Here is a 25,924-nt window from a genome sequence, read left to right as displayed (position 1 = left end):
AACAAACAGAGGGTTACTGGAGGAGTTGTGGGAGGGGGGATGGGCTAAATGGGTAAGGGACGTTAAGGAGTCTACTCCTGAAATCATTGTTGAACTATATGCTAACAAACTTAGATGTAAATTTAAAAAAAAAATTAAAAATTTTAAAAAAAGGAAGATGTAACACTGTCTCTATAGGTGACTTGATTGTTTATATAAAAATTGTAAAGAGTCTAAAAAAAACTACTAGAATGAATAGTGAATTTAGCAGGGTCACAGGATAAAGGATTATTATATAAAAGCTAATTTTTACATACTAGCACTAGCAAAAACTGGAAAACGAACTTAAAAAAATTCTCTATAATGATGCCAAAAAACATGGACTACTTAGGAATAAAAAAGACACGCAGGACCTCTTCACTGAAATCATTGTCACACACTGTTGTGGGATATTAGAGACCTAAATACAGACAGTGATAGACTGTAGTTATGAATTGGAAGACCCAATATTATTAAAATGGCAAATCTTCCCAAATTGATCTATAATTCCACTGCAGTCCAAGTAAAAATCCCAGTAAGATTTTTCATAGAAATTATTAAGCTAAGTTTAAAATTCATATGAAAATACAAACAATTTAGAATAACCATGATTTTTAAAAGAACAGCAACAAAATTAGAGGACTTATACTCCCTAACTTCAAGACTTACATCAAACAAATGTTCATCAAGACGGTGTTGTATTGATGCAAAGATAAACACACAAAGCTCACTAGAACAGAATCGTGAAGCCTGTGTGCGCACGGGTGGCCTGTGTTGACAAAAATGCCAATAGGGAAATGAAAAGTCTTTTCTCTTTTACAGAAAAAATTATTTATTTATTCAGAGAGAGTGCATGCATGAGTGGAGGAGGGACAGAGAGAGAATCCCAAGCAGGCTCCACACCCCGTGCTGAGCCCAACACAGGACTTGATCTCACAACCGTCAGACCATGACCTGAGCTGAAATCAAAAGTCAAATGCTTAACTGACTGAGCCACCCAGGTACCCCAGGAAAATGAAAGTCTCTTCAAACAGTGGTGCTGGAACAGCTGGATATCCTTATAGGAATTTTTAAAAAAATTATTGATATCACACTACTCAAAAGTTAAATGTGTCAGAGACCTAAATGTAAAATCTGATACTGTGAAATTTCTGCATGAAAACATCTTTGTGATCTTGAGGCAAGCAGAGATTTTTATAATAGACTACAAAAGGCAAGAATCATAAAAGAAAATAAATTAATAAAGTAGTGTAATCACAATTAAAACTTTTGCTGTTCAGAAAACTCCATTAAAAAACAAAATGTCAATTCACAAAACATGAGAAAATATTTGAAACAAATATATCTGACACAGGATTTATTTCTAGAAAATATAAAGAACTATTACAACTTACGACAACCCATTTTTTTTAATGGGCAAAAGATTTGAATAGACACTTCACATAGAAAAAGATACAGAAATGGCAAATGGAAGGATGCTGGATCACCAGGGAAATGTGAATTAAAACATCCGAGCAATTTTGCTTCATTTCCACTGGAATGGGTAAAATGAAAAAGACTGACAATACCAAGTATCGGTAAGTATGTGGATGTACTATTTCTGACATTCACATTACATATTAGGTGTTCTGGACAAAAGAAACAATGCTTTACAGTTTACAAACCACCATCCCATTAGTAACCTCACTTGATCTCCAAAATAACCTCATAGGGTTACTTCTAAGCAGGGACTTGTAAGCGAGAACCAGCTCGTTCATCTCTGCCTAGCATAGATATAAATATGTCTGTTGAGATTATTATAGTGAAACAGTATTTACTGAGGCTAATAACCAGCCATCTATCTATTCCTTTTTTCATTTATGGGGGAACTCCACATGTTTTACAGTAAATTAAGCACCCTAAAAGATAAAACTATGAATTATTTATCAGGACGTTTACTTCAGTTTTACTCACTTGTCTTCCTTCAAGTACTGGATATGCATTCTGGCCAAAATGACTTCGTTCCTAAAATCTAGCTCTTGCACTGAACAAAAATAACTAACTCCTCAAAAGTAGTAACTATTGCCAAGGAAGGAGTTTTAAACAGACACCATCAAGAAAAGCAGAGTCCTTTCAGTCTTTGAAGACCAATTAGTGTCCCTGGATTTATTTTTGCCCTCCAGCCTTTTAAAGGCCTCATTTCAGATTCTAGACCTTTGCTGTCTTCCTATTTCAAGCAGTCTGTTCAACCTGTAGCGGGAGATACATTGCGGTGAGTCACATGCCTTAGAAAGCTGTAATTCAAGGGTGGGGGGAAGAGAAATTTCAAGTGATGAGATTCTAGAATGAAAGCGTTACTGACCCTGCAGCAATATTCTGCAGAAATATGGTAGATTAAAAATAAAATCAGAGGGGCGCCTGGGTGGCTCAGTGGGTTGAGCATCTGACTCTTGATTTCGGCTCAGATCACAATTCCCAGGGTTGTGGGATCGAGCCCTGTGTCAGGCTCTGCATTGAGTGGGTAGCCTGCTTCTTAAGATTCTCTCTCTCTTCCTCTGCCCCTCTCTCCCATTCGTGTGCTCTAAAATAAAAAGTAAAAAAAAAAAAGTGAAATCAGAAATGTCACTGACCAAAGACCTTACCTTTGGTTAATCATTTCTAAGACTTCTCTGACTCATTCACCTGAGGGTGGCTTTGACTGACTAAAGGCAGAGAACATACAACTTTTAGTTTCATTTAGTTTTATATATATAAGTTTGCTCTGTAACCACAATGAGAAGGCGGGCTCAAACCTGCAGCCAGAAGGGTTTGAGATACAAAGATCACCTCACTTCTTGGAGATTGTGAAACAGTGTTTTCTGAGTTTTCTTCCCTCATTGGAAGGATCCACACAACCCATGTGGGACGGGTAAATGCAGAAGGATGGTCCACATGACCTCTTAAGATTGCCAGTGACAGTTACAGAACTAAATGGTGGTTATTTTGCTTACAATCATTTGTGTATTAGCTTTCCTTAAATGGGAACATACCCATTAAAAATCAAACTGGGCTCTTCATTGTTAAGGTACTTGGAGTCTAGAAGGGTGAAATCATGGTGTTGTGCCGTACATAAAATTATATGGAGAAATGCCAAAGAACTATTGCAAAATAAAGTGCTGAGGAAAACTAGGAAACCGTTGATAAAAGATAAGGGGGAGGTTTGGGGTAGGTATTAAGACCAGAGCATGAGTAAGAAGTGATGTGATGATAGCGACACCCACCAACAGCCGCAGGAACGGGAGTGAGAGGCACTGAGCGCGGGCTTGAGGGAGTATGTTTTCTCAAACTTGTCTCTGCTCCGCTACGCATCCATCACCTCCCTGCACAACTCGGCCATTTACTGTTTCTCTTGTGTGATATGTGAGGGCCATAGTTGTCTGTCAGAACTGTGAGGATGTTCCTTTTATGAGGCCTCCATCGGCCCACAGCCCTGCAAGAGAAGCCTCTCTCAAAACCCACCGCTTCCAGGTGCTCATCCCAGGAAAGCAGCTCAGGACCCCACAGTGACAGAGGCCTTGGGGAAGGTTGACATGAGCCTAGTAAAGGATGAGTGCTCAGAAGTGCCCTCCTGCTCTGTGCAGGGGACAGAGGGGACAGGCTGTGGCATCACTCTGAGCAGAGTACCCAGGCCGGTGCAGACCCAGTTCTGCTGTCCTAGCACGCAGCTTCCAGCAATTTTGTTCCCCTTATGTAACTCCTTTCACTTGACTCTTGAAGTAATGACCGTCCCCTCCCCACGCATTGGCATGATCCGCCACATGTCAGGCACTGTGCCAGGGCGCAGGGGCAGGTGGAAGCGGTGAGACCTGGCCTCGAACGGCTTTCACAGGAGGCGAGTGAGTGCTCTAGTAGAAGTACAGTGCGTGCTGGGAGCAAAGGGGAAGGAGTAATTAAAGTGAAGAGGAGAATTAGAAGGCCTGTCACACCTTTGTGGAGCAAAAGCACTTTTTTTCTTTTTGTACTTTATGTAAAATTCTAATGCATCAAGGAAGCTTTCCAGAGAAAGGTAAATAATGCAAGCGCAGGGCTGGAGCATAGACCACATGGGACACGTTTAGGGACAAGTGAGGAGCTTAGTAACTGAAGAGGAGGAGGATGGGACAGCAGGACGTTGGGACATAATCTAGTGGGTCCTGAAGGGGAAGGTTTTCAGTCTGCTGATCCAGAGCGTGGCCAAGGTCAGGAGATGGGCCAGCAGCACTAACACTTTTGTTTATTCATTCGTTTACTTATATGTTCATTGACTTGTCCATTCAGCAATCATTTATGCATCATTCCCCCTGTGACAGCGCTAATCCAGGGGCCGAGGAAGGAAGAATATTAAGACACAGTTTCTTTCCTGGAGGAAATATCTCCGTCTGGTGGAAAGGACAAGTACAGTGGTAACTGACCCAGATAATGATTGCTACCTGCTCCAAGAACAGAGTTGAGCAAGTGATTGATTATGTTTGGAGGTAGAGGATGGTCAGAAACAGCTTTAAAAAGTGTGTCATTTGAGCTGAGTTTAAGGGATAAATGGGAGCAGGAGCTCGCCAGATTACAGCGGGAAGCCTTTCAGACCGCATGAACAACACAACAAGCCCCAGAAGCTTGGCTGCGTGGGGCACACTAGGAACAAGGGGAGTTAGCTGAGTGGTTCCAGATTTGGAGGGGAAACAGGGAGGAGAGACTAGAGACGTAAATTAGATCTGGAATATGGCTTAGTCCTGAAGGCAGTGGGACAGTGTTGAAAATGTGTAAGCTGGGACGTCAGGAAAGTAAATGTCTGTAGGATGTAGGGAGGATCAGAGAGGTCCCGGCAGACTGTAGGGAGATAGATGTGTTACTAGCCCTTTCATTTATGCAGAAGAAAAGCCAGGAGGACCGGAACTGGGGTGGATTCGGTAGGACCTGATAGGGTTATCGAGTGAGAAGTTATAATGTGGGTAACTCCTGGGTTCCTGGCTTGAGTGAGTGGTGCATTCCTAAGACTGTTGAGACAGGAAGAAGATGATGAGTTCATTCTTGAATAAGGTGAAGGTTGGAATAAAATTATGTGAAACATTGAACAATGTTTTAGGGTTACTGCAGGATATGTGTGATGTGCTCCCCACCTCCCACCCCACCTTAAAATCTTCCAGGGGCTCCCCTGTTCCCAGCAGCCCCAGCCTGGGCCCTCCACGTCACCGCTCAGCCCTACCTCCTAACACTTGTTCCAGCCTGAGCAACTTGCAGTTCCTTTACCTTGCTAGGTTGTGTTCTACTTCTTTATGCATCTAACTAGAACACCTTTTTCCTTCTCTTGCTTTTTGCCTGGCCTATTTCGAGACTCACTCAAAGGTAAGATCTTTAAAGAAGCTTCCCCTGACATTCTCTACCACCACTGCCAGGGAGGGCTAGTATAAATCTGCCAAAAGCCGAATGCTCACCCACGTGATTGTAATGAGTTTGTATGTATGTCACCTCCTCTACCACTATGTCCCCCAGGACAGGAGGCATCTGTGTATCTACTGTTCCCAGCCCAGATGGAAAATAGGACATCAGTAAATGTTTGTTAAATGAACAGATCCCAGTGCCAGTGGGGGCATCCAACCTTATATCTACCGTTGCCCCCCCATCCTTTATTCCAAGCCCTCCATTATCTAAAGGCTAGTTGTTCAGTCATCTAGGCCCATGGCCCTTGGCTTGGTTATTTGTGTGAAATGGAATAGGAAAGGAGAAAGAACCCTGAGGCCTAGAGAGGAGGGCCACTAAAGGGTTGGGGACTGAAATGGAACTCCCCAAGTAGTCAAGGATGCAAGTTTACAAGAGCCTAGCCTGGCCTAGACTAGCCCTGTGAGCCTTCCTCTTTCTAAACTACTGGGCCCTATTTTCTATCACCATCTGGTGGCCACATCTATAAATAACAAGCTCCCCAAGAGCTAAAAGAGCTTCTATAAGGCAGAGTTCCATGGATTGGCCTCAGAGGGCTATCTATAGCTCCTCACCTGCCCCAGCTGTAACGTGCATATTTGTATGTATACAAGATTTGCCTCATGCAAGTAAGAAGTGCAAAGAACTTTCATTTTTTAGTTATTATTTACTTTATTTTACGTTATTTTAGAGCGTGAGCCAGGGAAAGGGGCAGAGATAAAGAGAGAATCTCAAGCAGGCTCCATGCTCAGTGTAGAGTCTGACATGAGCCTCAATCCCAAAACCCTGGGATCATGACCTGAACCGACTTGAGCCAACCAGAAGCTCAACCGACTGAGCCAACCAGAAGAGCCAAGAACTTTTAATCAGATTCTTAAAGAAGCTTATAGCCTCCAAAAGGCTGACCGTTGGAAAACCGACACTCACATAAAATAAGTGATTTGTTTGTTAGTTTGTGACACCAACTTACGGTTTCTTTCCACTGTCTCACGGCTTTTGTATACAAATGTATGTATTCTGTGGTCCTTACAGCAGCAAACAAATCGGTGGTATAGCCGTCTTATTTATCTATCCAGAAGGTTGAAGGGTAAGAGCGACCTCGGCTAATCACAGCCGGCTGGGGGTAGAGGGAGGGATAAGTGCTAACACCATTGAACATCTATATATTAGACATACTGGAGTCGAATTTCTAAACAGCCTTCAAAGTATGTTTTGTTCTTAATGTTTATTTATTTTTGAGAGAGAAAGAGAATGCATGAGCAGGGGAGGGGCAGAGAGAGAGAGAGAGGGACAGAGGATCCAAAGCAGGCTCTGTGCTGACAGCAGTGAGCCCGATGTGGGGCTCAAACTCACAAACCATAAGATCATGACCTGAGCCGAAGTCTGAAGCTTAACTGACTGAGCCACTCAGGTGCCCCTAAAATATGTTTTTAATCATCATTTTTGTAGATATATTAACTAAAGCTCAGAAAGACAAAGTGCCTTGCCCAAAGTCACACAGCTAGTAAATCAAGAGAAACCAGCCTGCCTCCTCAGCCTGTTTTGCCTCACCAGTCAGCCACACAGGGCTTTGAACGAGCCAGTTTGTGTCCCCGGTAGACGGTCCTGGCCCCCTTTAACCTGCCCCGTCCCTTCCCTTTTTCTCTCTCTTAGGAGTGCCAGCTTCTCTCAGGGCACCAGGGCCTCGTTTCTCATGAGGAGCGACACAGCTGTACAGAAACTTGCCCAGGGCAATGGACACTGCGTCAATGGGGTCAGCGGTCAAGTCCACGGCTTCTATAGCCTCCCCAAGCCAAGCCGGCACAATACAGAATTCAGAGACAGTACCTACGACCTCCCCCGGAGCCTGGCCTCCCACGGCCACACCAAGGGCAGCCTTACAGGCTCTGAGACCGATAATGAGGACATATACACCTTCAAGACACCCAGCAACACTCTATGTCGGGAGTTTGGGGACCTCCTGGTGGACAATATGGACGTTCCAGCCACCCCACTCTCAGCCTACCAGATCCCTAGGACATTCACGCTGGACAAGAACCACAATGCCATGGCAGTGGCCACTCCTGGGGATTCGGCCATAGCTCCCCCACCCCGGCCCCCCAAGCCGAGTCAGGCAGAAACACCTCGATGGGGCAGTCCTCAGCAGAGACCTCCAATCAGTGAAAGCAGCAGATCCGTCTCTGCCGCTGCCACCATCCCCAGGCGCAATACCCTCCCGGCGATGGACAGCAGTCGGCTCCACCGAGGTTGGTGTAAACCCCAGCTGCGACCCTGGGGAAAGGGAGGGAGCGTGGCAGTTCTCAGTAACGTGCTAGCCTTTGGTCATCCATACCGAGGAGACCTAGGCCCACCACAGGTTCAGGCGTCTTGTACCCAGACCCTTCCCAGCTGGTGCCCCAGCGCCGGAGGCTGGTAGGAGACTCTGCAGTGCAGGAGTGTGGCCGACTCTGTCTGAGAGAAGTTACTATTGTACTGAAGGAGGTGGAACATTCTTGGTTAACCACAGCATAAGTTATTATGGGTTTCAAAGTCCAAATCACAGTATTTGATTCATTTTTATATAAAACCAAAGACTGAACAAATAAATTTAGAGGACCATTTCAAACTGGAGCCAAACCTATGTGGGCTAACAGACTATTAAAACAAATTTTGAGCTATTAAATATTTTCTAAGCCATACTTGAATTTCTTTGGTTAAAGTCTGAACGTCTCTCTGAAGCATATACATTTCCTTGTCACTGACTCCCCCTGAGCACATTCCAGCTCTGCATAAGCCACCTCTGTTTGATGAAAAACTATGGTAATATTAATCTTTCATTTTCATCTTGCTGGATAGCTTGCAAAGTCTGCTCTTACCCACCCTGTTGCTGAAGCCACATAGTGAGCCTGAGAGTTTGGGGGGACAAAGCCTCATAGTCTCCCATTTCCCATGAGGCCTGTGGTAGTTAAGAGACTTATTCAGGGTTGCAGAGTCCATCAGTGCCAGAAGTGGGACTTGGACCCGGGGTCCTGAGTCTCGGCACAGTACTCTTTCAGTCTGTCAGCTATTCAATCAATCACCTTGTGCTTTGGAATTGAAATGATACATATGTGTATAAAACATGTCCCTACCCTTCAGAGAGCTCACATCTAGTTGGGGAAATAAAAGCACATAAAAATTAGTCAAGTATCCTTATTCCTGTAGTATCTGTACGAGTAATGACCTGAGGGAGTGGGACAGGCATTCGGTGGTATAGGAGTTAAAGGAGAGGCGCATACCTGTAGGAGGAAGTAGTTCAGAAAGGATCCTCTGTTGGTGCCAACACTGGAGCTAGATCTAGAAGTCTGGGAGGAATTTTTGAACTGAGGAATGACATGATGGAAGTAATACCCTATCACTTGGGGTTGAGGGTAGTATCTTCTGGAGTAAGACCCTGAGCAACACTGGTGAGGGTTTGGGGAAGTGTCAGCACATGGATCAGCTGGGAGTGCGTGTGAATCTTCGTTCCTGTCTCGTAGCTTCTTCCTGTGAATCCTACGAGTACCCCCAGCGAGGAGGAGAGAGTGCAGGCCGGTCTGCCGAGTCCATGAGTGATGCGGTCCGTTCTTTCCTGGTGAGTGGGGGTCAGCCAGGGGTCCTCAGGCCAGCCCAGCTGGGCTAAAGTTCACACCCCATGGAACAAGGGAGTGGTGGCATCTCCCTCATAGGACCTTGCCTAGTTCCTTGCCTCAGTTCAGATCCCTGGGTTTTTAGAAAGTAAGATACAGGTGTCTGGTGTGGAAGTGTGCTAGACTACAAGACTACCAGCCCTGCCAATAAGTAGGACAGGTCTAGAATGCAGAGGACCTGGGCTCTGAGGTCCCACCTGGAGGAGGGCCTATGGTGTGAGACTCCGGGTAGGGGCAGTGCTCGGTCAGTCATGGTGGCAGAATTATGATTTGAGTGCAGGATCCCGGGCTGGCCTCTGGACAGGGCTGACCACGACTCTGCGACAGACTAGGGCCTGGCCTCATGCCCATTGGAAAGACCAGACATTGGGTAACTAAAGCAGAAGCAACTTAGTTGTATGTGTGGACAGACAGGGCAGGAGTTGAAGAAAGGCTATAGCCAGGGTTCTTGCATTGTGCAACACGGCGGTCACACTGAGAGCTGGACTAGGGAAGCGCACCTGGCCAAGACCTCGCCAGCCAGGGCCAAGCTTTACTTTATGCTCCTAGCCCTGCTAGGGCTTGAGACTCTGACCTGCTAATGGGGAGTCTGGACTTGAGGTGGAATAAGGGTTCTAGACCAAACCTGTGTGGTCAGTGGCCTGGGCCACCGGCAGCCTTGGTCAGACACCCAGAAAGCCTTGTGGACCCAGCCACCAAGGGTACTTATTCGAAAGATTTATTGAAAATTTTAAGTGGGTCACAAGGGATCATGGAAACTAGAAGGGACCCACAGACTTGATTCCTTTCTGCCTCCCACTGCACTTTCTACTTGGTCTTCCCAGGCAGCTAACTCAGATACCACTTCCCTTTTGCCTTGTATACAAATTCTCACCCCTTCTTGTTTCTTCATGGTAGTTACTGCTGTATTTCTTCCACTCTCCCTCTAGCCAGGGAAAACAGTTGTAGGCCGATCAGATAGCGCCAATTCTGAGGACAACTACGTGCCCATGAATCCAGGTTCCTCCACCCTGCTGGCCATGGAGCGAGCAGGTGATAATTCCCAGAGTGTCTACATCCCCATGAGCCCAGGACCCCATCACTTTGACGCGCTTGGCTACCCCTCAACAGCCCTTTCTCTGCACCGGGGCCCCAGCCGAGGGAGTGAGATCCAGCCACCCCCTGTCAACCGCAACCTCAAACCTGACCGGAAAGGTAAGTCTCCTCTTTCCCCTGTCCCATGTCTGGACAGTGTCCAAGAACCATTTTCACTCATTTGCATTCATTTGGGGATCGGGTGGATCCTGAACTTTCCTTGCAAGGAAGTGTTTAGTCTCTGAACCCCCGAACTCTCACACACATACACAAACACTCAGGTTCATTCCAGTGGGCTAGGGACCAGCTACTGGAGTAGCCTGGGCAGGAGTGCAGCATGAGCAGGACAGGACACATTCGGGTTGCAGTTCTGCCACCTGCCAACATGGGGTTAGAAGCAAATCATTGTGCATCTCTGAGCCTTGTTTCTCACTTGAGAAATGTGAATACTTGCCTCCTAGAGCACTGAGGGACACAGGTAACATACCTAAAAGTGCCTTATAAAGTAGGAGATGCTGTTGGAGGATACGGGATGAGTATTAAATCTGGGAGGAACAATCTGGTGTCAGACCCAGTGTCCCCATTTTGGATTCTGAAAATATTGCTACAGTGCAGAGAAAATATCATTTGGGATCTGAAGGCATGGCTTCAGGGCCTGTCAACATAGGCAAAGATTATAGAACCTGCTGAGCCTCAGTTTCCCTGCTTACAAGTGGGAATACGAAAGTACTTATAAATATACTTGTGTGTTATACGTAAGCGTGTGTATGTGTGGCATTATCGTGTGGCTGATCATTTGACTTTCTGTTCCTGCTCCAGCAAAGCCAACACCACTTGACCTGAGAAACAACACTGTCATCGATGAGCTCCCCTTCAAGTCACCTGTCACCAAGTCTTGGTCGAGGGCCGTGTGAGTTATCTGTTTGTGGATGCGGGACCTGGGAACAGGGCTGTGAGGGCTGGCCAGGGCAAGGGTGGGGTCCAGAGAGCTGCATCCCGATGCTGATGCTGGCGGTAGCTGAGCAGTCTCTTGGTCTCTCAGGGCTGGGTTTCCTCATCTGTGGAGGGGGAGTGATTGTACCTGTTCTGTATCAGATCCGAATGTGATACTGGAGGGTGGAGCTGCGAGGGTGGAGACAGAACTGTCCCCCTGAGTTTACTCTGTCTTCTCCCTACCCAGTCACACCTTCAACTCCAGCTCCTCCCAGTACTGCCGCCCCATCTCCACCCAGAGCATCACCAGCACGGACTCCGGAGACAGCGAAGAGAACTACGTCCCTATGGTACGTCCTCTGCGGTCTGCAGGAGTGCCGCCCTCAGACTATCCTGGGACCACCTCAGTTACCCATGATTTGTGATTACTTTGCTGCTGCAATTCTTGAGCACAAGTGTGTCGAGCACTGTGGGGTAATGATAGAGGCAAGGAAGACACGGTCTCTGCCCTCCAGGAGGCCATGGTTTTAAAGGGCGGGGAAGGTCTGCCACTCATGACTGTGACATGGGTGGCATGGTCAGTATTCCTGGAGAGCCAGTGCTGTGGGGACACAATTGTGGGATGGGCAGTCATATCGAGCTGGGGAGAGGGAAGGCGGCCGTGTAGAAGGAGGGAACACAGAGAATGACCGTTAACTATGGCTACAGGTGGAGGCTGTGCTGAATCCAGATCATGAAGGACCCTGAATGCTGTCTTGGGAGGTCCGGACTTTCCTGTGGGGCACAGGGAGCCCCAGAAGGTTTAGCAATCCAGGCGATTAGAAAGGGGCTTCAGAATAGTCATAGGGAACATGTAGAGAATAACTAGAGCATCCTTTAAAGTTGACTTCTTTCTTCTTTCCTGTTAAAATCTTTGTGCTGCTGTCACAAACATGAGCAAGAATGTGAGCATAAGCATTTTTAAAATTTTTTTTAAACTTTATTTTTGAGAGGGAGGGGCAGAGAGAGAGGGAGACACAGAATCTGAAGCAGGCTCTGAACTGTTAGCACAGAGCCCGACGTGGGGCTGGAACTCACCGACCACGAGATCATGACCTGAGCCAAAGTCGGACACTTAACCGACAGGGCCACCCAGGCGCCCTGAACATAAGCATTTATTGAGTTATCTCCTCAGGGGTGGCCAAACACACATAACATGACTCACGGTGGTGAAGGCCACGGTAGAGGTATAAACACAGGCAGCACAGGAGAAGTTTCCTCCCTGAGATTTTCACTGAAGAGGGAATGGCTGCCCCGCACCTGGGAGTTGCTGCATGCATAATGAAAAAACGAATCAACCAAACAGTAAGCAGCCAAAAACAGAACATAGGACTTTTGCCATTCTCATTAGAATATGACTTCAGGAAAATCGTAGACAAGTTGGTCTTGATGGAGACAGGAGCCTAGAGCGTATCACTTGTGCAGCCCAGGGCTGAAGCCGCCCTGCTCAGATCTGGTGGGAGTGAGCTGCTTTCGGGTGACGGCCCCACGCCGGGCCAGGGTGAGGAGCTTCAGAGAAGCAGGTTTGGTACAACAGAAGACTTTCCAACCTGCAGGGCATAAAGGAAATGTGCCCCTTCTTAGGGGCCAGCAAGCCAAGGCCGGGTCGGTCAGGGAACCTGAGGAGATCTGGCCCGACGGCCCAGAAGGGAGGTGGCCTGGCACAGTGGGAGCAACACAGGTTTGGGAGTTAAAAACAGACCTGGCTCCCATCCCTGCTCATGAACTGTACGACCGTAGGCAAGTCACTTTGCTTCTCTGAACCACAGCTTTATCTTTGCTTTAAATAAACAAGAATAGTAATAATACCTACATCACAGGATTGCGGTGAGGGCTTAAATGAGAACATGAGAAGTCCCTGGCCCTGGTGCATGACTCCAAGCGGGCACTCTCCTCCCTCCCAGAGATGTGTGTATTCCCAGGTGGTGGGTTACTCTGTCTCCTCAACTGACTGATGGTTTTTCCTTCCTTTGTGATAGCAAAACCCAGTGTCTGCGTCTCCCATCCCCAGCGGCACCAGCAGTCCGGCCCCTAAGAAGAGCACGGGCAGCGTTGACTATCTGGCCCTGGACTTCCAGCCGAGCTCCCCCAGCCCCCACCGCAAGGTACGGGGCTCGGTGGGAGTGGTGGAGTGCCCAGCTGCCGGCTACTCTACCGCTTTTCGTTTAGTCTGGGTCTGAGAGGGCTCACTTGCCTCCTCTCTCACACACATGGGTGCTTGAAGTCCCTAGGACCATTTCAGCCAGTCCATCCCCCTTGTACAGCTGAGCAAATGGACCCACACCAGGACACAGGAGCTGCCCAGGGTGACGGAATGGGATGAGCTCCTCTTTGAAAACTCACTGTCTAGGTGCATCAACTAAGTGCTTCTGCTACGGGGACCTGCAGAGAGGATGCCTGGGCCCCGGAAAGCCCTGCACAGGAAGCCTACTTAGCTGCCGGGTCCAGACGGCTGGGTGGCCGTGAGAGCTCCCCGCTGGCTGCTGCTTGTTGGCACCCAGCAAATTCTTTCTGGATGAGTGGCCACAGGGAGGTGGGTGGAGGCAGAGATGGAAGACCTGGGACCTCTAGGAGTTGGGAAATCAGGAGCGCTGACAGGAGGCTGTTACATGAGCAGGAGCGATGATGCAGTTTGGGCTTTAAAGGCCAGTTTCAGAAAGAGAATACAGGCTCCTGAGGCCAGTCAGGGTAGCAGGCAGAGGCCCATCCCTTCTCCCTTTGAGGCAGCTCACAAAGAGCCCCCTTACTGACAGCTCACAGCACTTCCCATTCTGTCCTCAGCCGTCCACGTCCTCTGTGACTTCCGATGAGAAGGTAGACTACGTTCAGGTGGACAAGGAGAAGACCCAGGCTCTGCAGAGCACCATGCAGGAGTGGACGGACGTGAGGCAGTCCTCGGAGCCTTCCAAGGGCACCAAGCTGTGACACAGGGGCCACCAAGTCTGGGGAGGCGCCTGGAGGTAGAGTCACCGGAGCTGGCTCCTCCCCGTCTGTCTGCCCCCGCCCCCTTCTCTCCAGTTGTCCCCTCCACTCTGGCCTTCAAAGCACTTGATGTCAGGGACCCTGAACCCTTCTCCTGGGAGGTGAGGGCCTGATCAAGGCACTACTCTGCCCACTCAGGGCCCACCTTTGATTTTTATCAGTAATGGCCATCCTCTACCCACCTTAGTTAGAGCTATTGCCAAAAAGCATCCTTCAGCCTCTTTCTGTCCTTTAGACCTAAATACCTACTAGGCGTTGGGAGGGGCTGGGGCTCTGAGCCAGATTCCACACCTCACATACGGTCTTGGCCCTCAAGCCCTCTTCCCTCCAGCTACTGGGCTACCTCTCCTTAAGTCCCACAAGATGCCACGTCATCTCGCTGGTCCAAGGAGCCCAGGACCAGCAGACCAAAGTGGACATGGACTTCTTCATCCTTGTCTTTCTTGGTAGGGGAGAGGCAAGGCCACCAAAAGATGGAGTTGAGAAGGAAGGTTAGAGGTGGTCTTGAGGGACAGAGGAATGAGATCCCAGGTGCAGAAGGCAGTTGATATGGGCAGGGGCCTCCTAACTTTGTAGCTGTTGTAGGTTGGGAGAGCCAGAAGAATGAGGACAAAAGGAAGGAAAACGGGAGGATAGGCAACCAGAAACAAGGGGCGGGGGGGTGACAAGGACCCTGTGGAGCTTACAGGCCCTCTTCCCTGGGCGTACCCGCTAGAGGAGGCTTCGACGGTGCTGGGTGTGCAGTGGGGGGAGGCAAGTGATGCAGGGTCGGGATGGAGCGTGGGGTGGACTGGAGGTGCTTTAGGGCCGTATACCGTAGTGGGGAGGGTGCAGCAAGTGAGTTTGTGCAAGACAGGCGGTGGGGGTGGGCAGATGACTGACAGATGGGAAGCAGGGTAAGGATGGTGGAGGTGGACAGTGCCTGGGGATGGAGAGAGGAGCAGAAAGCGAAGGAGCCACGTGTGCAGGGCAGACCGAGGGCAGCGGGGAAAGCAGGCAGGGGAGAGTGGTGTCCCCAAGGATGGGTAGGAGAGCAGGGGCTCGTGCCAGGGCCCAGTGGAGGTACGAGTGTGGTGCCGGGAGCTCATAGTGCTTGCCCGGTTCGTCTTACAGCTGTCGCTCCCTACTAGCCCAGTGCCACGATGGGCTCAGACCTGACCCTGCAGGGTACAGGAGGCAGGACCTTACCCCCAGGTACTTTCTGGCAAGCTGGGGAGGAGGGACCCAAATCTTCCAGAGTTGCAGAGTAACTGGGCAGATCAGATGTTTCGTCCAACCATCTTCCTTTGGGAAAAAAATAAAAGACTTCCCACCCTGCCTGCTGGAGGTGGCTACCGGTCACCTATCAGCCCTTGCGAGCCCACACCTGGCCCTTCTCTAAGAAGCTCTGACCTGGCGGAAATTATTTTCTCAACAGTAGCCCGTCTCCTAACTCAGCTGCATTTCGTAATGCCTGCTGGGGCCAGGTTCTGGAAACACAGGGATTAATCAGTTTGTGCGCTTGAGAAGGCAGGAGGGCATTGGACATTGGTAACGGCTGTGAGAGACTGGACATATTGATGGAGAGCACAGGCAACAAGGCTACTTCTTCAGGAGGTTGGTGCAGATCAGGCCGGAGGAGGTGGTATCTAGGAAAAGGGGGTGCCAAAGATGGAGTTTTCTAGGGGAGGAGGGCAGGGCTGGGGGGGTCCAATGGAGGAAGAAGGAAAAAAACTTGGAAAGCCTTTGGGAGTATGGGTCCAATCCTTCCCAAGCCCTGGGGCTGGTGGCAGTGACCTATACCGTGTCCTGTAAGGCCCTCTCCAAAGAGTCTCCTAGGGCAGAGCGTTTAATGGTGCTCCCCCTTAGCCCCAGGATGCCCTAATGATGTCAGCACTTTTAGAACGTACCACAATGTGAATGAAATTGGCTGCAGTCTTTAGAAGCGGAGGTGTTCAGGTCTGATGTCCAAGGAGGCCTCGTTCGGGCTCTTCGTTCCTGTACCTCCCAGACCCTTGGGCTGGAAGTGGGGGAGGAGGGTAGAGATGGCAGGAAGCATAAGGGGAAATGGGCCTGTTGAAGGTGGAGACTCCAGCTCACAGGCTTCAAACTGTCAGGTGACTAGTATACATCTGTCAGTTCTGTTTAAAAAGCTGATCAATGGCCCTCTCCCTGGTGGCCTGGCAAGGATAGACCCCAGGTTGGGGATGCCTTCCCAGCTGGCACAGCTCCCACGAGGACTCCTTGGGCCCGGGGCTCCACCTCTGCAGAGTTCAACTGGAGCAGGAACAAGCAGAGTGGGAAGGAGGGTTGCAGAGCGATGGGCAAAAAAAGCCAGGTGTGAAGGGGCCACCATCTTTGAAAGGGTGTTAGATTAGCCCCTGAGGCCCTTCCGCGCTGAGCTGTGCTAAGGGAAAACTCCCTGCTCTGGAACATCTTTCCCAGGGTCTGGCTCACCGGGGAGGGGCAGCACCCAGAGTATTAATCAGTTAACCCAGCCCCCTCCCCGAGATGGACTTCAGTGACGTCTACATTGGAAACCCTTCAGCTATGCCCTGTTCCTAGGAGAGAAGCACAACTATTCTGGAGCGAGTGGAGCAAGGGCTCCACTCCAGCCTGCCCTCTGGCCCCTTTATTTGCTGCAGGGCTACAGCCTTGGCCCCAAGCCCTGGCTGACCAGTCTCTCCCCCTGACCCCCTTTGGACAGAGCTCTGGACTCAAGAGGACAGGGTGGAGGCAAGTTAGCACTTGGTCTACAAAGAGGGAAGCGAGGCTGGGCATGTAAGCTCTGAAGCTCCCTCTTCTCTGGAGGATGGCCTGAGGGGCCCCCTGGAGATTCAGGATGTCATGTGATAGTTGGTGGTGTGTATTCTTGTGTGTTGGTTACACGTGTCTTGAAATTTAGAATCATGTCGCACAGAATTGTCTATCTGTTGGGAAGAGAAAATGGGCTGGCAGCCCAGTCTTAGGTTCTTGCCCTGTTAAGACCATTTAAAATTGACATTTAATTTTTCAAATCACTGTTGGTGCCTAATCACTTAAGTTATTAATTTATTCTGTTTTCTTTAAAAAAAAAAATTTGTAACATGTATTTATCCTCTGTGAGTAGGGGTGGGGTGGGAGCGTGTTCCAGTGGGTCCTGTTTTTGCTGTGGTGACACATGGTACAGGCCTGGAGCTTGCAGGTCCCTTTTTACTGTGGTGTTGGAGCAGGACAACAATAAAGTCCATTAGAAGCAAATGGAGACGGCTGCTGGAGCTTGCCTCATCTGAAGGGGATGGAGTCCACACGCACTCACACCCAGCCTGGGTGCTCCAGTGGGCACCAGTTTGCTCCCTTTCACTTTAATAGTAAGTAACTGGGCACCTGTCCTGACTGGGAACAAGAACGAATCCTCCTTACCTTGGAATTTGTATTCCAATGGTGCACAGAGCGTAGAGAGGAATTCTGAGAGTGACTTGGTCTCTGACAGACTATGGGTTCGGCTTCTAGTCCACCAGCTCCAGGGTCTGTGACATTTCCACCTCCAGCACCTCAGCACAGGCCTAAGCCCCTGGCCACACCACTGCCTCCCTCCCTTCTCTGCCCTCTCAAAGACGACGGGCAGCGTTGGTGGAAAGAACTCGTGCATGCCTTTCCAGCTCCAAGAATGAGATGGCATCTGGGGAAGGACCTGGGTGCAGGCCCAGGGAGCTGCCTCCCACCTTTCCGGGCCCAGATGTGTCCCAAGAGGGGCCACACACTGGCCCCAAGTACTCAAAGGAAGGCGGTAACAGCACTAGCCAGTTCGGGGCAGTCTAGAGCTCTCAGGGTCTGAAAAATCCCCAGATGCAAGGGCTTTGGCTTCACCTGAGAGGTGAGTCCCTTGGACAGTAGCCCATAGGGCAGCCCCCAGCCTGGGCACCTGTCCCGCCTCTCAGGATACGGAACGTGTTCTCCCTTCTGCCCGCACCCGAGTATGCCCCCCACCACCGGTCCCACCCAGCTCTGCCCTCTGGGCAGAGTCCTCACCTTTGACTTAAAAGCGTGCGTTCACCTCCCATGGCATGTCACTACTGCCCAGACACAGCAAGAACCTAAGGGCATGGCAGACATCACAGCCACTGAGGCAGGAAGAATGACATCTTTGAAGGCTTCAGAGAACCTATTTTTATTCCTGTTTGAGACCCTGAGTCTCTCCTCTCCATTTAGAAGGGTACAGCAGTGTCAGGGCACAATGAGGTCAATATCTGCTCCTCTACCAAACCACCCCCACCAGCCCCCAGGCCGCACTCTAAAGCCAACTGATGAGGAGCTGAGCCAGCCAGCTTTCCTCAGGACGGACAATGGCTTCACGAGCAACACAAACACATTTGCAGTAAAATAAGGATTCTCTATCTTCACCAGAAAGGGGATGCAAAAGGTGGCATCTCAGGCACTGAGGCAGGCTAGGGGGGAGGGGGACTGGGGAGTAAGGGTCTCCCGCTGTGACGAGGGGACTGTCCTCCCCTCTACGCGCCACTGTTTGGTGTGGAGGGAGACCGTCTCTGATCCTGTGCCAGGCTGCTTCCCACCTCCACTCCTCTCAAAAAAGTACAACGGGTGCAGGCAACCACACACAGTGCCTCTGAAACCCCCCTCAGAGAAACAAGAAGGTGGCCACCGCTGTGACACACAGGTCCCCACATGCTGCTCTGCTTTTTGTAGTAGAGAGCAATAGGATTGTCTGAAAGGAGCTAAAAGGGAAATGCTACTTGATGCCAAAACACTAGAGCTGTGGAGTTCAGCCCTGCTGGGGAGACAGGGGGGACGAGGCCCAGACAGTGTCCATCGAAGCTGCTTCAAGTTGACCAGGACACTTGGGTGTAAAATCTTAAAGGGGCTGATCCCAGTGTCAGGGGCTTGGGGCTCACCTCCATATCCGAGTCTCTGCAGACCCTTCAGGCTGAGGACCGGTGTCCCAGAAGCTTCCTCTCCACCTCTCCCGCCTCCTCAGACCCCACCTGGCAGAGCACCTCTGTCCCCACCCAGTTCCCAGAGGGAAGGGGTCAAGGCCTCCCCTGAGGTTTCAGGCTGGGGAAGAGTCCACATTAGAAGACCAGTCTGTGGAAGTCCCCGCCATTGCCACCTGCAGGATTGCAGCCTCCAGGAGAGCCTTCGTCCTCATCCTTGTCTTCATCGAAGCCCCTCCCCCAGTGCGGAGATGCTGGGAGTGCAGAGATGTAGGCCGCCCTGCTCCGTGCCTCCTTCTCCTGCTCCTGGAAACACAGATGGGGCGGGGGAGGCTTAACATTCAGGCTCTGAAGCCAGAGTCTTCCCCTCACTCCCTGCCCTACTGCTGTCCAGCACAGCATCTCTGAGTGTCTCCCACGGCCCCTGGGGCCACAGCTTCTGCCCAAGGAGTGTTCCAGCCCAGTGGGAGGATGGGTTGGAGAGGATCCATCCTTCTACCCTGTATCTCAGCTTCAAAACCCTTCCTCCTTCTCCCAGTAAAATCTCTCAGCCCCTCGGTTTTATAAAAGAAACGCATTCATACAAGACTATGAATAACCAACAAGGGCCTGACATGGCACCAGGGAGGAGGGTCCAGGGACTGAAAGATCAGGTCACAGCACACAGGGACCTCTCCACAGGTTTCCTGATGCAACTGTCCAGCTCACTGCCTCTCAAGGCATTAAGAACAAACTCACCGGTGAGACACGTCTTCCTCAGGCTGAACTGAGGCCAGCCTCACGGAGACTCCTTACCGCTGGCCCTACCTCTGACAGCCCAGCAGAAATGTACAATCAGGCCTGCTATCCCCACTCAAAACGCCGACTACCTGGCACTGAATGTCCACGGGTCCTGGTGCGACTACTCTGCTGTTCCAGCTGCTAAGTATTCTGATACTGCCCCTGACTCCAAAGAGGGGAGTAGATGGCACATGAGAAGAGGTTTGGGGCAGGGTGGCCCCCGGGTACCCCTGGAAGCCTCAACTCTTCATTCACAAAACCCCGTGTTGCTCCTTTAGGTACACGAGACAAACGTTAACAAATAATGGAAAGTCTGTTCCTCTGAAGTTAAGGATTATGTCTGTCTAGTCCACCAACATATTCCCAGCACAAAGCAGCTGATAAAAGGACAGCAGAAAAAGGAGATGGGACACCTGGGTGGCTCCGGTCATGATCTCACAGTGAGCTGGAGCCCCCTGTGGAACCTGCTTGGCATTCTCTCCACCCTTCCCCTCATGCAAGCTTTCTCTCTCTCAAAATAAACATGAAAAAAAGAGATGGGGGCGTCTGTGTGGCTCAATTGGTTGAGCTTCTGACTCTCGATGTGGGTTCAGGTCATGATCTCCACGTGAGGTGCAGCCTATTTGGGATTCTCTCTCTGGCCTTCCCCCCCACCGCCCAACGTGTGCTTTCTCTCAAATTTTAAAAAGAAAAGGAGGACACAGGGGAGCAATAACGCATCCAAGCTGCTGGTTGTGTGGGAAGCCCTCCACCCAGGAGCTCAGCCCCAGCCCAGGAGGGCCTGCTCACCTGCAGGTAAAGGATGTTGTCTTTGGAAATGGCCTCCATCAAGTCTTTGTGGAGCATGGGCTCTGCCCGACCTCTGGGAGAGCTCGGCTCGGTCTCAGGCCCCGCCCCAGGCCGCTGCCGGTAAAAGAGCACGTAGGCCGTGTCCTTGGGGAAGAAGGAGGTGACATTACTGACGGACTCGAAGGAAGAGAAGGACACCCGAGTGTCGTTGAACAGGTACCACTGGTTCTCGGGCTCGGGCCTGTCCGCAGCGCCCAAAGAGGGGGCCGGGCGGGCAGCGCCCTCGCGGGCATAGCAGTAGTAGTGGCCGCTCTCCGAGGACACTCCCGAGTGCACGACGACACTGCAGAGGTCGTAGGCCTGGCCGCGGCCCCCGGCCAGAGGCAGGCGGAGCAGCAAGGGGATGGAGACGTCGTCCAGGATCTTGCGGCGGCGCATGGAGCGCAAGTCAAAGGAGAAGCGCAGCAGGGTCAGGATGAGGTAGCGCGGCCCCTGGCTCAGCTCCACTGCCTTCTCGGCGTCCTGCAGCGAGGCACAAGGCTCGCAGTAGTAGCGGTTCTCCGCCGTCAGCCGCTCGGGGGACAGGAAGTAGTTGACCAGGTCCAGGACGGACCGGGAGCCCTCCCCAGCGGCGCCCCTCCGGCTCCCTGGCCCCGTGCCGTCCTCTTCCTTCTCCCTTGCGGTCTCTGCCTCCTTCTCCTTCTCAGCCTTCTCTTCCTCCTCTGCCACCGCCTCCTTCTCTTTCTCTTCCTCCTCCTCCTGCTCTCGGGGCCTCTCCTCCTCCCGAGCTTCCTCCTCCACTTCCTCCTCCCTCTCCACCTTCTCCTCCCCACTGATCTGCCCCCCAGGTCCCTGGGGGCCCAGACCTTCAATGTCCAGGACAGCAGTGGGGGCGTCCCCCGTGACACAATGTTTCCTCTGCCTCCGAGAACCCACCCTGCTTGGAACCTGGGCTTGGGATGGTGACGGGGGGCCCCCGACCCCAACGTCCTCTGCAGGGAGCATCACTGAGCCCAGGCGGCGGCGGCGACAGCGGTCGGTGGGGGGGAAAGCGAGAGAGAGGTCCGTGAAGGCCTCTTCCCTGGAGGAGACGTTGAGGCAGTGGAGGCAGCGTATCCGAGTAACAATCTTGCCTCCGAACATCTTCTCCACAGAGGTGGGACTTGGGCTGGGGGGCTCCTCCGGTGGGGAGGGCGAGCTGGACTGCTTGAGCTTTTGGCAGATCCTGGTCCCCGTCTTCTCCTCCTCGTGTAGCCTGGAGCAGAGAGCGCAGGGCCTTCACACACAGGCACAGATCCTTGCCCCGTGCTCGGGCCTGATTTGTGCCATCTACCTTATCTGCAGGCCACACGTTTAGATGTGTGCATGCGTCCGCACAGGGACTACACACAGGTGTGCAAAATGTCATCCATGCACGTGCACACTCACAAGCCAAGCACATGTGCCACATACCCCCCCCCCCATACAGACACACAAACCTGCCACACGAAGACAGGCCGTACCTGCGTGCACGTGCCCCCAGAGCTATGCTGAACACGCGCCCCTGCACTCAGGCAAGCACAGCACACGCGTGTGCACATACTAACCCCTCCCCGGTCATACACGCAGACCCTGCCCACCCCTCACAGGCCTCCACACACATTACGCTTTCCACAAGTGCAGCGTGGCACCCGTTTCCAGGAGGAGGCAACAGGGCCGGAGACACAGGCTATCCCACAGGCACCCTTCTCCAGCCCTGAAGCCCCCATGCAGAGCCAGGTCTGGCCGCCCTCACCGATCCAACAGGTACTTCAGGTACTCAGAGCAGTCCTGCTGGGTGCCAGGGCTGAACCAGGGTGTCCAGGATGCAGACAGGAAATTCTCTGGAGAAATGGCAGGCCTCTAGGACCAATGCAGATGAAAGACAGGGTCAGGAGCAGGAGGCCACTCACTAACCAGCTTGGCCAAGTGCTAGGCCTGAGGGTCCACCTGGGGATTCTCTGTCCCAAACATCTGGCCTCCTCTCTGAAGTCTTCCCCCCTTCCTAGTTGTACCTGACCTGACCCATCCCATCCCACCAAGGCCATGCAGCCTATGAGCATGGCATTAGGTTCATGGAGAAGAACAATCCTCTAAGAACTCACTCTTTCCCAACACATCTCCAGACCCTTGTTCAATGCCATTCCTTCTGCCTAAAATACCTTTCCTCCATCAAAAACTTAAAGAGTTCAAGTCCCAGATGTGCCGACGCCTGTTCTGTGCCATCTTCCCAGTGATCCCCTCCACCATCACAATTGTTTGCTCCCCTCCCTCCCTTGCAAGCATACGACACACTGCACCTCCCTCTGTTTGAGCACGACCGACCGTTGTTAGCTGCAGGTCTGCCTCCCCCAGCAGACTGGGAGCTCCGTGAAGGCAGGAGCTGTGGCTGACTCACCTCCGTGGCCCCCACAGGGCCTCACATAATGCTTGGCTAAGGGCTTTAGGTTCCATGAGGGCGGGGACCATGAACAAAACAATTAACACCCCTCAGGGTGACTGGCAGTGCAAGTGCTCCAAAATGACAGATGAGCAAAGCAGCATCTAATGTGAGGGAGTGAATCACTGAGGGGAGACAGGTGGGCAGAACACAGAAGGGGCTCAAAGAGACACTCCCTCTCCTGTCCCACAAGGCACTAAATCGGCCATGAACCCGTGCCAGCCCCAACCTGGGGCTGAACAGCTTACATCAGGAAGCAGGGACTTAGAGCCAGATGCAGACAAGTCCTGGGGAAGGGAAGGGTGTCAGACCAGAGCCTCCTCTCCACCACACCCCAACTCCCCCTGCACTCACCTGGCTGTGCTCCAGGAAGGCAAAGAGCCACTGCAGCTTGGTCATCAAGGGCTGTGAGTTGTTCTCTGTCAATCTGAGCACACAGTGTCTGAAGCTTCAAAATAAAGCAGAAGCATCCAGGTAAGCCAAGGGCATCCAAGGAGCCCCTACTCACCCACAGCACAAACAGGGCAGCCAGTTAAAGGCAAAACAGCCATTTCAATCTCAAGTCTGCGTCAGGGGCCGGGGAAGAAGAGCAGATGAATAACCCAGCTTAGACCATGAGGTGACCCCTTCAGCTCCTTCCAGTTCAGACAGCTCATGACTCCAAGTTCAAAGATTCAAAGGTGCTAAGATCCTATGGTCTTGGAGTTCTAAGGCTGGAAGTCTCGGGCACGCACCAGAGTCTGTGCCAGTATGGATCATCACCAGCCACCACAGCCATTCACGCCCGTCTCCTCCTTCCCTCGGAAATGGTGTTCAGACCTACCCAGAGCAGCAGGCCTTGCTCCAACCTTGACCCTCCAAGTCCTCTCTTACAGCCCCTTCTTAGGGCCCCTGCACCATGGTCCTAGGACGACGCCGAGCGGTTTCCCTGCCTTCGAGTGAGGGCAGGGGTCAATGTGAGGAGTCTGCTAAATAAAGGGGACACAGTGGGGCCAGACTGACTCCCAGCAACAAAGTATGATCCTGGAGGAGACAAGATCATACCGCTGACACCCGCATTACTTGGAACAAGCCAATTCTCAGGCCTCACCTCAGCTGCTGTTCTCACAAGCAGCTCTAGGCAAACAGGTCAGGCATCTTTCCAACCTGAGCCCACTGCATATAACAGTGTTATCAAAGTGTGGTCCACCTACCTGTCTGCCACAAAGTTTAAGTTCAGAAGCTGAGTGAGCATTTAGGAACATGTACCCACAAACTTTAATTTCAGAAGCTGAATGAGCACTTAGCAACATGTATAGCGATCTGACCTATGAGCATATAAGCCCATGGTCTTTCTCCCAGTAAGTCATCTGACCATATTTTACAGAGATTTAACAGTCTGAGCAGACTCTAAGCTGGAAAAAAATAATCCTTCACCAGGTCTGAGAAGTATACGTGTTAGGAAGTGCTAAAGATTAGCTCCAACCTCCCCCTAGTGTATCTGAAGCTCAGAGAGGAGAAACCAATTTGAGGTCATACCATAAGGTGAAGCAAAGCTTACCTGCTCTATTACTTTTTAAAAAGATATCTAAATGTGGTGATGAAAGAGGAGTCAAATGGATCAACAGAATATAACAGAGAACCTAGAAATAGACCCCCACAAATATAGTCAACTGACCTTTGACAAAGGAGCAAAGGCAAAAAAAAAAAAAACAAAAAAAAAACAAGGAGCAAAGAGTCTTGTCAACAAATGGTGCTGGAACAATTAAACATCTACATTAAAACTAGAGAGAAAGAGAGAGAGAGAATATCTATCTATGAGGCACCTGGGCAGCTCAGTCAGTTAAAATGTCCAACTCCTGATCTCAGCTCAGGTCATGATCTCACAAACCGTGAGATCAAGCCCCAAGTCGGGCTCTGCACTGACACCACAGAGCCTACTTGGGATTCTTCCTCTGCCCCTCCCCTGCCCGTGCACTTGAGCTCTCTGTCTCTCTCAAAATAAACAAACTTATATATACCTGACATCACAAAAATTCACTCAAAATGGATCACAGACCTAAATATAAAATGCAAAACCATAAAATTCTGTGAAGATAACAAAGGAAAAAACTATATGACCTTGGGTATGGTGCCACCTTTTTAGATGCAACACCAAAAACGGAATCTAAAAATACAATTGACAAACTGGATTTCCTTTTAAAATCTTCTGTTAAAGACATTATCAAGAGAATTAAAAGATAAGCCAGAGACTAGGAGAAAATATGTGCAAAAGACCTATCTGATAAGGCATATTCTCCAAAATGTACCAATAATTCTTAAAACTCAACAGAAGAAAACCAATGACCGATTAAAAACTGGGCCAAATACAGGGGTAGTGAGGGTCCAACACAGTGGTGTAGTAAGGTCCTGAACTCCACAGACACACTCCATCTACAGCTACCTATGGACTGTTTCCCTCTGAAAAAGATCTGAAGTCTAGAGGAACTGCTTCTCCACAACAAAGGAGAGAAGGGCCACACTGAGATGCTAGAAGATGCAGAAACACTGTCTTGCAAACGCCCCCCCCCACCCTCGGGGGCAGAGACACAAAACTGGGAAGGACGTCACTAGACAGGTGCTTCTCCCAGGGAACAGGGGAGTCGATGCCTCCCATCTGGCAGCCAAATGCCTGGGATCTGCACTGGAGAGACGAGCCCCCAGAACATCTGACTGGGAAAACCAAGGGTCCCAACGTGCTACAATAAACAAAGATTCCCCTCTTAGAGGGCTTGCCCTGAGATCGAGTGAAAAAACAACAGTTTGCAAAGCGTCTAAACTATATGTTAGACAAATTCATTTGCTGATCTGGGGACAACAGCTGGAGGAGCAGGGAACAGCTGAGATGCTCCCTGGAGACGGAGGCA

The 25,924-nt window shown here is 50.8% G+C and overlaps 2 protein-coding genes across 5 annotated transcripts in view; one reads left to right on the top strand and one right to left on the bottom strand.

The window, feature by feature from the left end:
- GAB2 (GRB2 associated binding protein 2) overlaps positions 1-14,778 on the top strand; it is a 185,308-nt gene extending 170,530 nt beyond the window's left edge. Inside the window, exons 4-10 of the mRNA XM_027039869.2 lie at positions 7,081-7,673; positions 8,925-9,019; positions 10,004-10,268; positions 10,968-11,058; positions 11,329-11,431; positions 13,100-13,225; positions 13,902-14,778. Of these exons, the coding sequence (XP_026895670.1) occupies positions 7,081-7,673; positions 8,925-9,019; positions 10,004-10,268; positions 10,968-11,058; positions 11,329-11,431; positions 13,100-13,225; positions 13,902-14,045 (1,417 nt within the window). The 3' untranslated portion in view covers positions 14,046-14,778. The remainder of the gene's footprint in view (positions 1-7,080; positions 7,674-8,924; positions 9,020-10,003; positions 10,269-10,967; positions 11,059-11,328; positions 11,432-13,099; positions 13,226-13,901) is intronic.
- Positions 14,779-18,215: 3,437 nt separating this feature from the next.
- Positions 18,216-25,924, bottom strand: part of USP35 (ubiquitin specific peptidase 35) — a 55,567-nt gene continuing 47,858 nt past the window's right edge. For all 4 annotated transcript variants that reach the window (XM_053203740.1, XM_053203739.1, XM_027039865.2 and 1 more), the window contains 4 exons: positions 23,394-23,487; positions 22,356-22,462; positions 20,582-21,836; positions 18,216-19,318 (listed from right to left, as the gene is read on the bottom strand). In XM_053203740.1, coding sequence (XP_053059715.1) covers positions 19,151-19,318; positions 20,582-21,836; positions 22,356-22,462; positions 23,394-23,487 — 1,624 coding nt within the window. In that variant the 3' untranslated portion in view covers positions 18,216-19,150. The remainder of the gene's footprint in view (positions 19,319-20,581; positions 21,837-22,355; positions 22,463-23,393; positions 23,488-25,924) is intronic.

Source organism: Acinonyx jubatus, chromosome D1 (genome assembly GCF_027475565.1).
Source record: "Acinonyx jubatus isolate Ajub_Pintada_27869175 chromosome D1, VMU_Ajub_asm_v1.0, whole genome shotgun sequence".
NCBI lineage: Eukaryota > Metazoa > Chordata > Mammalia > Carnivora > Felidae > Acinonyx > Acinonyx jubatus.
The sequence above is the reverse complement of the archived record's forward strand: the minus strand, read 5'-3'. Positions and strand labels throughout refer to the sequence as shown.